Source organism: Grampus griseus (assembly GCF_964374135.1).
Source record: "Grampus griseus genome assembly, chromosome: 21".
Classification (NCBI taxonomy): domain Eukaryota; kingdom Metazoa; phylum Chordata; class Mammalia; order Artiodactyla; family Delphinidae; genus Grampus; species Grampus griseus.
Window position 1 is genome coordinate 17,622,072 of NC_139015.1, and position 15,577 is coordinate 17,637,648.

Here is a 15,577-nt window from a genome sequence, read left to right on the forward strand (position 1 = left end):
GTAGTAGCTGGGCTAACCAACAAGCTCTGACTTTCCAGGAGAAAGGAAAGAAGGAAAGCGTGGTGTGAGAAGAGTACAGCTGGAAGATCACTTGCAGGAACTCCCAACTTTTTCAGGAAAAGGTGAGTCTGAAGATCATAATCCTTTTTGAGAAGTAACATGTGATAGAGTGATATATCAAACATATCAAGTGTCGTCTTACACCAGACTTTTGTATAGACCATAGGCAGAAGGCAGGCATCAAAGGTTTTAGAAAAAAATTTGGGAGAAATACGGAAAAGTAAGAAAAGTTATCCATTAATATCTTCTTTATTAGAATTAAGAAAAGACTGTATATCAGATGGACAGATCCAGTTCTTAAAATACCTGTGTCCTGCAAGAGCATAGCCTGAGAATCTGCTCCATAAATTGTATTTAACTCTTCAAATACCACTGAAAAATATAAAATTTCAATTATTCTACCAGAGTTTTTGGTTGTTTCACTCACCTTTCCCTTATTCTAATCTAAAGCTAAAGATATACAATTGCTCTGTTAGTTTTAGTCTCCTCATAAATCTAGGAAGGAAATAAAAATTTTTGGCCTGGTTGCGCATTATTGTATTCAATAAATTCCTAAACATGCTCAGTAACAGATCTGGCTTTATACAGAGACATAGCATTATCAAGTAAAACAGGTGAGGACTATTTACATAAAGAACATTTAAAGTATTGTACATACACTATTAGTAGGAGAATGGTATCCATAAAGTTGAAGACGCTGACATAGAGCACAAAGGGCCAAATGAAGTGTCACATTTCAGAATGAACCCAAGTATAGCAAAAGAAAAAAAGAAAAAGATGACAAAATAATCAATTAGGAAGGGCAAATCATTATGCTACATTCTATATAGAGCATAAACACAGTACAAGTGGGATAAATGTTAAAGATGAGTAGCAAAGTTTTTTAAATCTCATATAATTAAACATTAAATGAACTTGTGCTCATTTCAACCACTTTCATTTTAACTTTTTGATAGAACTACTGCTTTGAGTAAAACATGTTCCTCCAAAGTATGCAGTTTTACTGAGACATGCTTCAGCGAGTCCATGTGGGATAAGGGGGAAATCTAGATGCAGCAGTATGGTGGTGGGAATGGTATGAGACCTACAGTGGCATCTTGTTCTGCTCCTGTTTAGTGCCATGACCTCAGGCAAGTTAACAAACCTCTCTAAGATGGTTTTCTCATCTGTAAAAAGGTATGATACTTACCTCAGAGAAGTGTAATGAGGACTAAATGAGAGTAACATTTATAATGGATATAGTACAGAGCTTAGCACATAATAAGTGTCCCAAGAAATTTTATGCTCATTTCCCTCTTTCTTTCTGAAGCATAGTTAATTTTGGTATGTAAATATTTTACAATTTAGTCGTGCTAAAATTTTGATTTGGGTATGTAATATTCAGTTTAAAGTAGCTGTATCGTTCTACTAATTAAAAGAGAATTTCGTGTTTCACGATTAGCTAATCTGTTTGAGTATTCATTATATTTCATACACTGTTAAGTGGCTACATGTTTTAGCTCATTTAACCCCCATAACAATCACATGTGCTTATTACTCCTATTCTCGTACAAATGAAGAAACTGCGGCACAGAGAAATTTAAGGACCTGGTTCAAGGTCCCCCAGGTAATGAATGGCAGAGCTAATAGTCAAACCCGGAAAACCTGGCTCTTGAGCCTGTGCTACACTGTCTCCCTAATGTAATCTATATATTTTCACTATAAGCTAAATTCAATTGCTTCAAAACTCAAATATCTCATCAGTTCAGATATGCATTATTTAAAATGTGACAACTATTAACAATAAGTTACCACTAATTATTATTGTTAAACACAGTAACAAATATTTGGAGAGAGCTGTATTGTCCTAGAGTGTTGTTTAGTTCAGAGGTTGTACTAAAGATTATTTCTGAATTGTTTTAAGAAATAGTTCTGAGAGCTAAATTCTGTAAATGAGATTTCAGGAGCCACTAATTGTAAGCTATGTAAGATAAACACCTCTGAGGTACCCATGGAGATCAGTGCCTTTAGCAAGCATTCCTTTACACATAAATAAGTTATATACTACTTATAAGTTATTTTTATCTGTTCTTTAAATCAGGTCTCCTTCCCCATATATCTGCTACAGAATGCTTCATTGATCTACGTATATTCATGTAAACTAATACAATTTAGGGTATGCTGATATAATTTAGATTTCATAATTCAGATAGACTTTCCCTAAGTAATCCAATTTAATGAAGTTTTACTATATCACTATTATTTGCATTAAATCATCAGTATTAAATTTACTTTACCTGGGCTGCAAAGACGCTTTTGTGCTGACACTGTAGCTTTTCCCAATGTGGGTTGTCTGCTATTATTATTCCCTTTCCTCTCTCCCTTTGTTACTCGACTTAGGTATTTTAGTAAATGTTAATGATTAGAATAGGATTGTGACTTTACTGTCCATTAAGATCCATTAAGTCCTTTCTGGAATTAGTATAAATAAACAGTTAAATTTGTATCCATTGAAATACTATCTACTTTATCACTGAGGTTTACCAAAAGATTCATTAACATAATTCTACCTCCTTAATGATATTTTATTAACAACTTGCCTATCCAGTCAATTGGGGGTAATCCATCAAAATTAAAATAACTGTTTACTCTTTTAGTATATTATCTATAGACAGTGTCTTCTATTGATATAAGTGTCTTCCATAATTAGTCTACTGGGGGTGATTCAACAAATACTGATAAATATATCATAGTCAAATATCCTAAGAAATAATATATATTCATAATCCTGATAATATGCTTTTATTAGTATAAATACATACTTCGAAAATCTACTGGGACTGAATATGACACCCATCTGCTACAGATAACCCATGTTTAAAAAAAACCTAATACATATCCTTATAACAACGAGAATAATAAAAAATGTTGCAGTTCTTTGAAGTTAATTATTTGAATTGCAGATAGACCAATTAAACTATTTCACAGGGCCATGAATTTGCAAATTAAACAATTATCATTTACATGCCAACAAAATTCACCATGTTTCTGCTATCTAAGTACCAGAGGAAGAAATATGATACAGTGGGTAAAAGGGCAGGTTTTGGAGCTGGCCAGCCATGGGTTCAAATGTTGGTTTTGCCATTTAATAGCTATGGAATTTTGGACAAGATACTTAACCTTTCCAACTGCCAGTTTTCTCATCTATAATTACAGATAATAAGGGAACTGCTGGGTAGAGTAAATGAGAAAACGCATGCAAAGCACCTAGTATAGTGTCTGATACTAAGGTCTCAGTATCTGCGTGTGATTTTTATTATGTGAACCTGGGTTGTTGTCAGGCTGAAATACTTGGGACAAGCAAAAAAGAAAACTAGTAGGAAAATGGAGGGAAATGTTGCTTAACTCTACCTTCAGAATAAGATGAAAACATTACTCTTACCAGAAGAAGAATCTATAATATATATTTCTATGAATGCAAAAAAACATATTATTTCCTTGTTTTTGCTTCAACATTCATATTGTTATAGCACCACTAAATTTACTCACAGGTATAATTAAATCTTTGCAATTCACCTTTAAATTTTTACATGCATAATGATCTGTATTAATCTATTATATGATATACCCTTCAAATCTCATGGATAACAACAATACAGATGAAAATGATTTAATGAATGTGATTATGGATACAGATGTTTAATATCAATACTTGATATAAATATTGATATCAAAGCATATAAATACTGAAGCAATTTTTCTACATAAGAACTTTAGAAAGTTTTCAAGAAAGGGACAGGTCCAAAGTTACAGGCTTTAATTATTGTTTCTCAACATGAATAAAATAATTCTTGCCTAGAAAGCCCCCCTGAAAGTATTATAAATTATTCTTACCAGCATTGCACGCTTTTCTTCATCTCCTTTAGTTTCTCTCTTTTCATTTTTTTTCCTGAATATTTCTTGAAGCTGAAAAAAAAAAAACAATCAAAAATCAAATATCCAACAAGAGTTTCTGGGTACCTACCTAACACCCTGTGCTAGGTATATTCTAAAAAGAAAGAAAATAGTTAGCTTCATATACCAAGATCATTAAAACTAGTATAAATATATTTTCTGATATCAATGTTTTTCCTGAGAAAAAGGCAACCCAGTACCAAAGGATCTATTAAATAGTTTTACTTTATCTCTAAGACAAAGATGTGGAGCCTGTGGCATATACATAAAAAGAGATGAAGTCTACTGAGGGATAAAGGACATTGGACCAGAACTCAGGGGTCTGGGCTTGAGCCCATCTTCTGTCATACACTAATTTTATAATGGGGGACAGGTCATTCAACCCTTGCTGGGCTCCAATTTGCTCCTATATGAAATGCAGATGGGCTAGACGACCTCTAAGGTCTCTTTCAGGTAACTGATCATTGTGGTAGGAACATGGGCTCTCCATGTATAAGCCCTTGAGCAAGTTAGTCTAATTATTTAAGGCTTGTTTTCCATATCAGGAACATGAAGATAATATCTTACAGAATCTCTTAGGGCAGCATTTTTTTCCAGCTTTACTGAGGTATAATCGATAGGTCTTATAAAAATAATGTTGTACAGAGTAAATATTACAAGTAATTACTTAGCACATTGCCTGTCACACAGTTAACTTCTCAATAAATGTTAGCTACCATTATACAAGGCATTATTTCCTCTTTAAAATCCTATTTTACAAATGGAAGCCTAATCCTGTCTCTATATCAGTTTTCTGACAAGGTCATTGCTCTTGTCTGTGTAATTTGAACAGCTATCTCAACTCTTTACTTCACTTCGTATGGCTATAGTTGAAAGTCAAAATGTGTTACCTCCCAAGATATGAAATAACAATTAAAATATACAGTACAAAATGTAAATGATTTTATTAACACATAAATTTATTTCCACACTTTTTCTTAGTGAAAAGAGTTTTTATTTTTTGCAAGGTTATTAATAATCACTTCATAAATAGGCAGGAGGACCGCAGATTTTAGACCTCTACATATAACTTTGCCCAACTCCACCTCTACTTCCAAACTCTTTGCTGTTTACAAACAAACAACAAACAAAAAACTATTAGTACACAGCCACTGCAGAGGAGACCACCGCTTTAAAGCAAGGGCAACTTTTGTAAGAGTGTACAGTGGAAATAAATAGAAATTCTGCATGAATGTTTTCACCTCCCATCTCCACAAACAGACAAGATTCCGAAAGACAGGCAACTTCCAATGAACTGAGTTCCAAAAGTTAATCTTTAAGACAGTGGGGTGGAACTTGGCACTGCTGTCATAGAAAGTTTATTGAAAATTATTTAGATTACTAGGCCCATTATGAAAGTCCTAAAATACGGTTGTACACTGTCATGACAGAACTATAGTAAACTAAGCCTGTCCATTTTAGGGTGTTACGTGCATCTCTCGATCTACTGCCATGAAGCTGAAACCTCTCACCTCCCCCGTATCCTGAAAAGCACTGCAGTGAGGGACCCTTCGTGGTTCCAGCTCCAGTGACCTGCTCAGGCACTGTACTCAGGCAAGGGCCACATGGGTATTAGATTAAGGCTTTTGAGAGATCGCAATATTAGTTAGCTTGCTTCCTTTTTAACGGCTAATTAGCTTTTGATGAGGATTTCTCTCTCTTCTCTTTCCTACCATGGAAAAGAATGACTGCATAGTTTCTCTTCTATGCGCCAGCCTCTGAAGAAAATACTAAGCTATTTAAGAGGTTTTCCAAGGGATTTTTATTGGCTCGATACACAGGAAAAATAGAAAATTAAATGGCTATTTATGTTATTTTTCCCTTCTCTTTTCACTAGGAGAGTAGAGGTAAATATTGAGTTAAACATAAATGCTAAGGGTAGAGGTTGTTACTGGAAGGAGTAAACTAATGTTAATCTCTGTTTTGGAGAAAAACAGAATAGGCATTTGGTCACAGAAGCAGATAAAGGACACAGGGGTAAAAAGCAATGGAAAAATTCTGGAAGGTGGGGGTGGTAAGATGAGAGAGCAGCTGATGATGCTGCCAGACCAGCACCAACACGGGACCAGTCGGGTGAGAAAGGCTGAAGGACAAATACCAAGAACACTCTTACCCTCCACTGGAGATCAGCCCCTGGTCAAAGACAGGAGAAGGGAGTAGGAAATTGGGCTAAGACTGGAATACAAGGCAGCAATGAGTGGAAGAGAAAAGGAGAAAGAAAAATCGTAAATCCTTTAATGAGAAGGAAGGGGAGTTCCTGTGGCAAAGAGCTGTCTGTGATTGGGTGGCTGATATGATAGAGACTGAGCATGCATAACACCTCAGGATTTGCTTGTCACCCACCCAGTGGAAAACATCTGACACATTCCAAACTTCCAGAAGATGTGTAAACAACTATAAGCATCTTTATACACTGAATATAATTTATTTTTTTATAGTGTAAAAATCATTCAAAATAGGGACTTCCCTGGTGGTCCAGTGGTAAAGAATCCGCCTTGAAATGCAGGCGATGTGGGTTCGATCCCTGGTGAAGGAACTAAGATCCCACATGCTGCGGGGCAACTAAGCCCATGCACCACAACTACTGAGCTCGGAGGCCTCAACTCGAGAGCCCATGTGCCACAAACTACAGAGCCCACGTGCTCTGGAGCCCGTGACACAATTAGCAAAGAGAAAACCCACACGCCACAACTAGAGAGAAGCCTGCGCGCCACAACGAAATATCCTGCATTCAGTAACAAAGACCCAACACAGCAAAAAAACAAAATCATTCAAAATAAAGTACATGAGTATATACTTTATTAAATTAAAGTGAAAGCATAAAATTTTCACTCTTTTTTCTACAACGGTATTCTAAATAATGCAAAACATAAAAATATAGTAAGCAATGTTTAATTATTGATAAAATGTAGCTTGTAATATACATACCACCAAAAACTCCTTTTTATCTACCATCTCATTGCCATCGGTGTCAAACATGTTGAAAGCTATTCTAAAACCTGCATGTGGCTCTGCCAGAAAAGAACAGGAAAAGTATTTGTGAAATGAAAAAATGTTTTTAAAGTAAAAAAATCCACATTAGTTGTAAACAATTATTCACATTCTATACAGAAATACTTTCTTTAACCAAGAAATTAAAAGCAACATGTTATTATTTAAATATAATAAAAGCTATATGTAAGTATATATATTTCTGCTTCATAAATTAGCACACTTAGTAACACAATTGATAATACACTTTAAATCTACTTGTGTGATACCTGTTGCATAGCACTGACAGTAAAATTTGACTACCTTCCTTCCAAAGATAAATATTTCTTTCTTATCCAAAGTCTGTCAGTTTGTTTAAAAGGAAAATATCAGCTCATCACATCTGAAGTATTTTTAATATGTCAGCTACTTAGAACAGAAGGAAAAATAAGAATATGACACAATGGAGCAGTCTAAAATCTTGGGAAAATTATAATGGAAATAACCTGAGAAAAAATGTCAAGCATGAGAGATTACATATTTGGGTTTGAACTTCTAGAGGCTTCAAATACAGAAATATAAAGAGAGCTTGAATACTTAATTCTCCCCAAATACAAGGAACAATTCCTTTTCTGAGAAAATCAGACTTTCACACATTACGAACTGCCTTAATTTTATGAACCCTATAATGAGATTCAATCCTTCTTCTCTTTTCACTTCTAAGGCATAAAGAAGAAAACCTGGACAGAAGAAAACTTGAACGTATCCTTCAAAGAGGAGCTCAGTGTACATGCCTTTTTCAAAACATCTGAACTTCTCTTTTAAGATGACTGGCAAAAAGTTTAAAAAGGACCTCTCACAGATACACTTGCCACTACCTGTTGTGAAACCGTGAACCCGGCAAAAACAAAGCACACAGCTCTACTTTCTTAACGGGTAATAGCTGTCTCTGAAAATAATGGAAATGAAAGCCAGTCTTTTATGGAAGTTCATTTTTTTGCACGTATTTTAGGAATCTAGACTTATTTTCATTATCATTCGCTTGAGAAAGAAATAAAAAGTTACACCATCTCTGATAACCAAGATTTAAGCTTTAAAAATATCTGAAGACATATAGAAAGAAGTCCTCACCAGCATTACTTGGAAGGGAATATTAAGTTAAAGTAATAAAAAGTAAAGGGGAGAAAACTATGGACAGGTAACATAGATTATCTAGCCCACTTCCTGCCAGCCCTCTTTTCACATTTTTCTTGGTTCTAATCTAAACGACACCCATAACTTTTCAATTCAAACTCTTAGTAGTTTCTAAGACGGGTCCTGAACTCCAAATGAAGATTCACAGCATCCAAAGATCCTACCCTTTCTGTAGTAAGCAAAAACCACTATCTGTGTTTTTTCCAACATGCTTAAACCAACCAGCTCAACAAGTGGCTTTCCTCACCAGTTTTGTTTTACTCGGACCCATCACTCTGCTGGTCCAGGCACTTATAATTTCTAATTTTGCATCTAAAGTTGTTCTGCTAACAAGATAACTTTAAAACAAGTCTCTGAGACACTCCTTGGCACCCACTCCTCTACTTTCCACAGTGGCATTCATCACTGACTGGACTGAAAGCATCAGAATGGCTTTCCACTCTGGGACAACCTCAGGCTGTCCTATAACTAACTGCACAATACTTGCTTTTCTTCAGCACCAACATTTTAAATGACTTTGAGCCAGGAGGAAAAAAGCAAGAAAAAAATATACAATTTTTGAAATACACATGTGTGCGAGCACACACACACACACACACACCCCAAATTTCCTGCAACAGAACTCCAACATAACAGCATCCATTACTAAATTCAGAAATAACACAGTGGCTGTGAATTTTCTAATTACAGAAGTATAGGAATTTTAAGATTGGTTTCTAATGACACAATTTTATTGATGTTCTTGTTTCCACACATCTCCATAAATCTCCACAATTGGAAATTCCACTAGCCACATTCTTTTTTATTTCACTCCTTTCTTCATTCATTTGCCAATTATTTTCTGAGAGGCTACCATGTGAAAAGATAAAATCTTTGCCATCGTGGACCTTGCATTCAACTGTGGGGAGAGAGACAAAAACATGTAAACCAGTAAACAAACACTTTCGAATAGTTCAAGTACTATGAAGAAAATAAAACATTGTAAAGGGATAAAAGGGGAGAGATGAAAGAGGGAGTTATTTTAGGGAGAATGGTCAAGTAAGCCTTCTCTAAATCATATTTCAAAGGAAACCTGAATGATTTTTACTATCCTGAGGATCTTTAGTAAAAGTACTGATGGTAGAGGGAGCAGAAAGTACGAATTCCTGAGGTGAGAATTCAGGGAATAAAAAGGTCAGGTGGCTGGATCACTGTGAACTATAGCATGTAAGTTCCTCCATTAAATGCACGAAATTTAACTGAACACCTTAGTAAACCCTTCATGTACTTCATAAGAATTGCTGTATATGAGAGGAAGATAATAATAAAGCTGTTGTAGGATGTATAATGGGTCTTCTTATAGACTTACTAGTTAAAGGACTCATTCTTTCACACTAGTCTTGCAGAAAATGTGATTTGAATGAATGAGTGTAGCAGGAAATTTACAAATCACTACACATCCTGACCTTTAGGCTCCCATGTAGATCCAACCACAGGGATTGATATAGGATATTAAGTGTATAATTTATGAGCATTTTATTTACTGCACCATAAGCCATAATAATATTTATGGTTTTGACCCTTCATAGTACTGTGCTTAGCATTTTCCACTGGCATTTAGACATGAATTTTGCAAAACAGCCTGGATAGACCTAAACTGATTTTCAATGCAGGGGTCACAGGTTCGAGCCCTGGTCCGTGATGATCCCACATGCCTCAGAGCAACTAAGCCCGTGCACCACAACTACTGAGCCTGTGCTCTAGAGCTCGTGCGCCACAACTACTGAAGCCCATGTGCCTAGAGCTCGTGCTCCGCAACGAGAGAAGCCACCGCAATAAGCCCACACACCGCAACAAAGAGTAGCGCCTGCTCGCCACAACTAGAGAAAGCCCACGTGTAGCAACGAAGACCCAATGCAGCAAAAAATTAATTAATTTAAAAAAGATTTATTTCCCAAGATTATGCTTGAGAAAGAAAACTGTATCCAGAAATAGATTTAATGAGTATACTTACTTGTTAAAATACATAAAAGAAAAAGATATTCTGTGTAAGAAATCACACCTAGAAGAAAAATAGTATTAGTTATACTATATATAAAATATTACTTTCTCTTCATATTTATCAGGTAAAATATTATTCTTACAATAGCAGTAATATTTATAAAGAACTTAGAGTTTTAAAGAAGATGCTAAATATTGTTTTCAATGAGACTAAACTATTACTACAAAATCAGGGTGAAAGAAACAAAGTTTACATTGTTTCATATGCCTCTGTAGAAACCCATACAAAAATCACATTAATGCTTCCAGATATACTGGCATAAAAGCAAAATTATCAATAATGTGTACATATAGCTGTAAATTTTAAATGTGTTGCTAGCTTTCAAGGTATGAATCTAACATAAAATAAAAATGTTGGAAATGGTTAACACTGTAAAATGCTTCATAATTTCTTAGTAACCCTTGAATAAAACATTGATATTCTTGCTTAGAGATTTGACTTCTTATTGCATTCAAAAAACACAACTCTATAGTTATCACTTTTCTCCTTTCAAGTTATCACTCATCATTCTTGATAAGCTTCATGCTTCTATTAAATGTAATCTAAGAAGTTTCAATTTTTACAGAAAGCTTACACTTTCTGTATATTGTATCCTGAGTTCTCTGTAATCTCATAAACTTTAAAAGGAGTTTGTTTGGACTACATAAAAACATACATTCTGTTACTCAAATTCTTGCTTTTGGATTATAACACCCAAAACTAGAATTAATGGCTTAATTGTTTTTCCAAGTGTATCCTGAGAAAATGAAAATCAGAAATAAGCCAATAACATTTATCCAGATACCAGACAGTCCTCATGTTTGGTAAAAGGGTATAAAAATCCTTAAAATAATCAGATCGTGAACTTTAAAACTCCACTTTACCTGATGTTCTTTGAGGCTACCCTCTTTGTTACAGAACAAAGGAAGAGGAGTCACTGTCAGGCAGTTTGTCAGAAGATGTGAAGGGACCGAGCTAGGAGGCCCTGAAAGCATTCCCGTCTTTTGTTTATACTAGAATATTGTGACCTATAGACATAGTTCTGGTTGATTGCCATGAATGTTATGGGAGAAAGATTCTGGAATGGTCAACGTATATAAGATACAATACCTAGATTCCATAGGGATCCCTCAAAAAAAAAGATCTGGAAATGGGCTCTGTATCTCCATAACCCCGTCTCACTGACTGTTGCTCTGACTTGGTGGAATGCACAAGAGGTGCTGGTTAGCATAAAGAAGTTTAATATCTGCTCTACATCTTTTACTTGATAATCAACTCAAGATTCCCCTCACTGAAGGATTACAAAACAGCGAGAGTCCTGATGATGATGATCATGGTAGGCACTTGTCTGAAGTACTAAGTGGTTTTTGAGGTGGTATAATCCACAGGGAAGAAAAACAATGTGAGAAACTCATGATATAATTTAATAAAAATGGTCAGGGACATATATACACGACCAAATATAAAATAGCTAGCTAGTGGGAAGCAGCCACATGGCACAGGGAGATCAGCTCGGTGCTCTGTGACCACCTAGAGGGGTGGGATAGGGAGGGTAGGAGGGAGGGAGACGCAAGAGGGAGGGGATATGGGGATATATGTATGTGTATAGCTGATTCACTTTGTTATACAGCAGAAACTAACACACTATTGTAAAGCAATCATACTCCAGTAAAGATGTAAAAAAAAAAAAAAAGGTCAGGGAGAAGGGAAAATATTACTAAACATGAACTGTAGATTCATAATGTTTTTAATTACAAAAATGGAAAACCATTAGATTAACCTTTCAATTTATTTTAAGGCCACCCAGGGTCAAAAATAAAATAATAATAAATGCTAAGCATATAGTAATGTTTCGATCCTTAGAAAAAGAGGCTAAGAAAGATGCCAACTAGGTTTCTCTTGAAAATTCAATTTTAAAAAATTCTAAGGGAAGTTTCTTAAAAGCATTACACTGTTTAGTTCCTATATCATGATATATTACAGTCAGCTATTATAACTAAGTCTATGTAATTCATGTTTTCATAAATGCTGTATACCAATTAAATTTTTGTAAAACTGCCTAACATTTTCTTGCTGGGTTATATTTTAAGCAGACAAAATTAATTTGTAAATTAGTTTTCAATAGTTCTAAAAACTTAGCTTTACAATTCCTCTTCCACCTAATCTCTTTATAAAAAAGCAAGATTCTCTGTAACTCTCTACTTTACCTAACGCTATGGTTCTAAAACTTCTTGGGTACACGGATTACCTTGATAATCCCATCACTATGACATAGATCTGCACTGTTCTACAGTGTAGCCATTGGCCACACGGGGCTATTTAAATTTAAAATAATTAAAAGTAGATAAAATTAAAAATTCAGTTCCTCAGATACAGTAGCCCCATTTCAGGTAATTAATAGCCACATTTGGCTCGTGGCTACCATACGGACATTCCCATCACTGCAGATAGTTCTATTGGGTAGCACTGAATAGATCATCTCCCCCTGAAAAAAATATGCAAATATGCATACAATTTAAGTAGGATTAGCACCTGCCTAAACCTATGGCTTCCAGATTTAACCCTCCCCCTAACTAAAAAGAATTTCCTTCTTCCATGCATTTATCTTTCTTGGATTATATTTGATCCAATTGCATTTTCCCATGAGAGGTATTAAAGAAATATTTTTTACATTCACCAATTTCCCTCATTATTCCGAGCTTTGAATTTTCCTGATCCTATCATTCCACCCTAAAATTTGAATGGCAATCTTTAAGACAACTTCCAGAAAAAAACTTCTAAGAACTTTAAAGACACCATGGCCCAGATTTCACAAAGATTTAAAAACCCTAGTTATGAAAAGCCTACAGTTAAAGACAAGGTGTCTCCTCCTTCCAGAGTCCATGAGAACCAGGTGTAAGCAATCTGAATTTCTAATTCTGCTTAGGCAAAAATATATGGATTATAACTAATCCTTTATAAAGTATTTATCTTCACATTAAATATATTACTTTCAAACCAATATCGGTTGAAATTGATGAAAAAAAGGTAAGTTTAGATAAATGCTTTATATTGTTATTTTGCATACTCTTATATTTGAATATGAAAATATATATTTCTAAGAAACATTCCTTTTTAAGATTAAAGAGAGTTTATTAGTTTCTGCTATAAACATTTATAAAAAGTACAATGTAAAAGAAAATTGCAATAAAAGCTATATAATTTGATTGCAAAGCCATGTATGAATTAACGAGTTAATGTATAAATAGATATGGGTAATATGGTAAGTTGAAATAGGTGGATTTTTGCAGTGAGTGTTGTTTTTAAAAGAAACATGTTCAAATTGTGCAACCAAAAGATATATCCAATAAGCTTTTCATATTGATTAAATTTAAGAAAATCTGCAATTCCCTGGAAGTAAAAGGAAAGAAGAAAAATAGACATTTGGAAATCGGTATTTTTGAAAATTGCTTTCTGTGGGTAAATATAACATATACTTCTCAATATGGTTAAAAAGGTTTTTTTTTAACTATAAAAGTTCATTTTGTTGTGAAAAGTGTGGAAGATATGAATAGTGTATATAAAAAGTAACATAAAAACCACCCTTAATCCCACTGCCGAGAAACAATCATTATTAATATTTTGGTGTTTTTCTTTTCAGTTTTTTTTCCATGTACATAGACACATTAATTATAAAATTATTTAAGCATGAGGAAAATATGTATAAATAGTATAAATAATATAGTATCAATATTAAAATACATAAATACTATAGTTAACTTACCTCTTTCTTTAAGACTTCGAAATAGCTTTGATGATCCTTTCCAAACTGGTGGTGTTTCTGATAGCATTTGATTTAATTCCTATGACATAAGGTATCATAATGCTGATTAACTGGTAAACCATTTACTCTTATAAAATAGACCAAAAATATTCAAATGCCTATGCAAAAACATTCTCTGCTTAGAAGACGTGAGACATGACTGTATTTATACTATTTTATCTGTGGTTCATTCAACCATAAAACCCAATATTTGCCCACAGTCCAAATGTAAAAATAAGTGATAAAGATGCTACATTAAATTCAATTAGAGCTACCGAAAATTTCAGGTAAACTTAATAACTGGAGAAATACATATATATATGATAATCTAATTAAGATGAAACAGTGAATTTAAGTTCTGGAGCCAGTTAGAAAAGGATGGTTCCGTGGAAGCCACAGGAAAAGGTGGACTTCCTAATACAGGTCACACATGATCACTGGGCTTCACATACTGTTTTCTGTAGCCCTCCTGGATTTAGGGGATTTTGTGGTAGATGAAGTAACTGGGCAACAGATTATGCTGGGAAAGAATGAAGAGTATTTTAATAGTGACTCAAAGAATGATGACATCAGATGAAGCGGGATGACAGGGTGTTGAGTTATTTTGTCCAACGCTGCAATTTTTTTTTCTAATTTTAACTTAAATATTCAGTAAAGAATACCCACTTCAATTGCTGGTTAGCCAGCTTTTTTTCTTTTTTAATCAAGCTGAGGGGGGACTATTTTGGAAAATTTAAACATTTGATTCATTGCTCAGATACTAAAACGATTTTGTATTTATTACACATACTGTGTTAAAAATAAGTGAAAATTATAATTAGGTTAACTGTGAAAAAATTATTAAAGGATTTGGTGAGATAAGTTGAAATAATTTGAAATTAAAAAATTAGTCTGCTAAGTAACATACTGAAAAAACAATAGAAATGACTTTTTTTCCAGATCTGACTCTTGCTACTCAAAATGTGGTTCCCCAATGGCCCGGGCATCATCACCGGGGAGCTTGTTAGAAATGCAGAATCTCAGATCCCATCCCTGGCCTCCTGAACCAGAATCAATTTTTAACACGATCTCCAGGTGATTTTTATGCACATTCAAGTTTGAGAAGCACTTTAGACAAATCCTTCCTGATGTAGTTGTACATAAAAAAGCTCTGTGACATTTATAAACCATCTTTTTCATTATAGAGCTGGGTTAGCAGGCAAATAAGGAATCTCTGGGATGCCAAAGGCAGGAGAGGTATTTTTAGGGGATTTATAGACGCCCTGAAGCCTATCTGTGAATCCTTGCTCTCATTTCCTTCCTGGTGTTATTTCTGCACTGCAGGTAAGAGATGCCACCTGGTGCTCAGTAGTGTCTGACTAGGGTAGCAATTCACATATGAATAATAATGAGAAGCTAGGATATTTAATGTTTAAACAATAGTAAACTCATAAACATTTTTGTTAGAGCAGGAGATTAAAAAATATTAATATTTTGAGTACATTTTATATATTTTCATTAATACTGTTTCTATTATATAAATACTACCATCTCCATTTTAACTGTTCCCATGTATTCAA

The 15,577-nt window shown here is 34.4% G+C and overlaps 1 protein-coding gene across 7 annotated transcripts in view; it reads right to left on the bottom strand.

The window, feature by feature from the left end:
• Window positions 1-15,577, bottom strand: part of MICU3 (mitochondrial calcium uptake family member 3) — a gene marked incomplete at its 5' end in the record, with an annotated part of 87,580 nt that overhangs the window by 32,858 nt on the left and 39,145 nt on the right. For 5 of the 7 annotated variants that reach the window (XR_014298446.1, XM_082680526.1, XM_082680525.1 and 2 more), the window contains 5 exons: window positions 719-757; window positions 3,934-4,005; window positions 6,961-7,043; window positions 10,190-10,237; window positions 13,980-14,058. Coding sequence is in view for 6 of the 7 variants with exons in the window: in XM_082680526.1 (XP_082536652.1) it covers window positions 719-757; window positions 3,934-4,005; window positions 6,961-7,043; window positions 10,190-10,237; window positions 13,980-14,058 (321 nt within the window). The remainder of the gene's footprint in view (window positions 1-718; window positions 758-3,933; window positions 4,006-6,960; window positions 7,044-10,189; window positions 10,238-13,979; window positions 14,059-15,577) is intronic. The other 2 variants (XM_082680524.1, XM_082680523.1) reach the window with 1 other exon arrangement.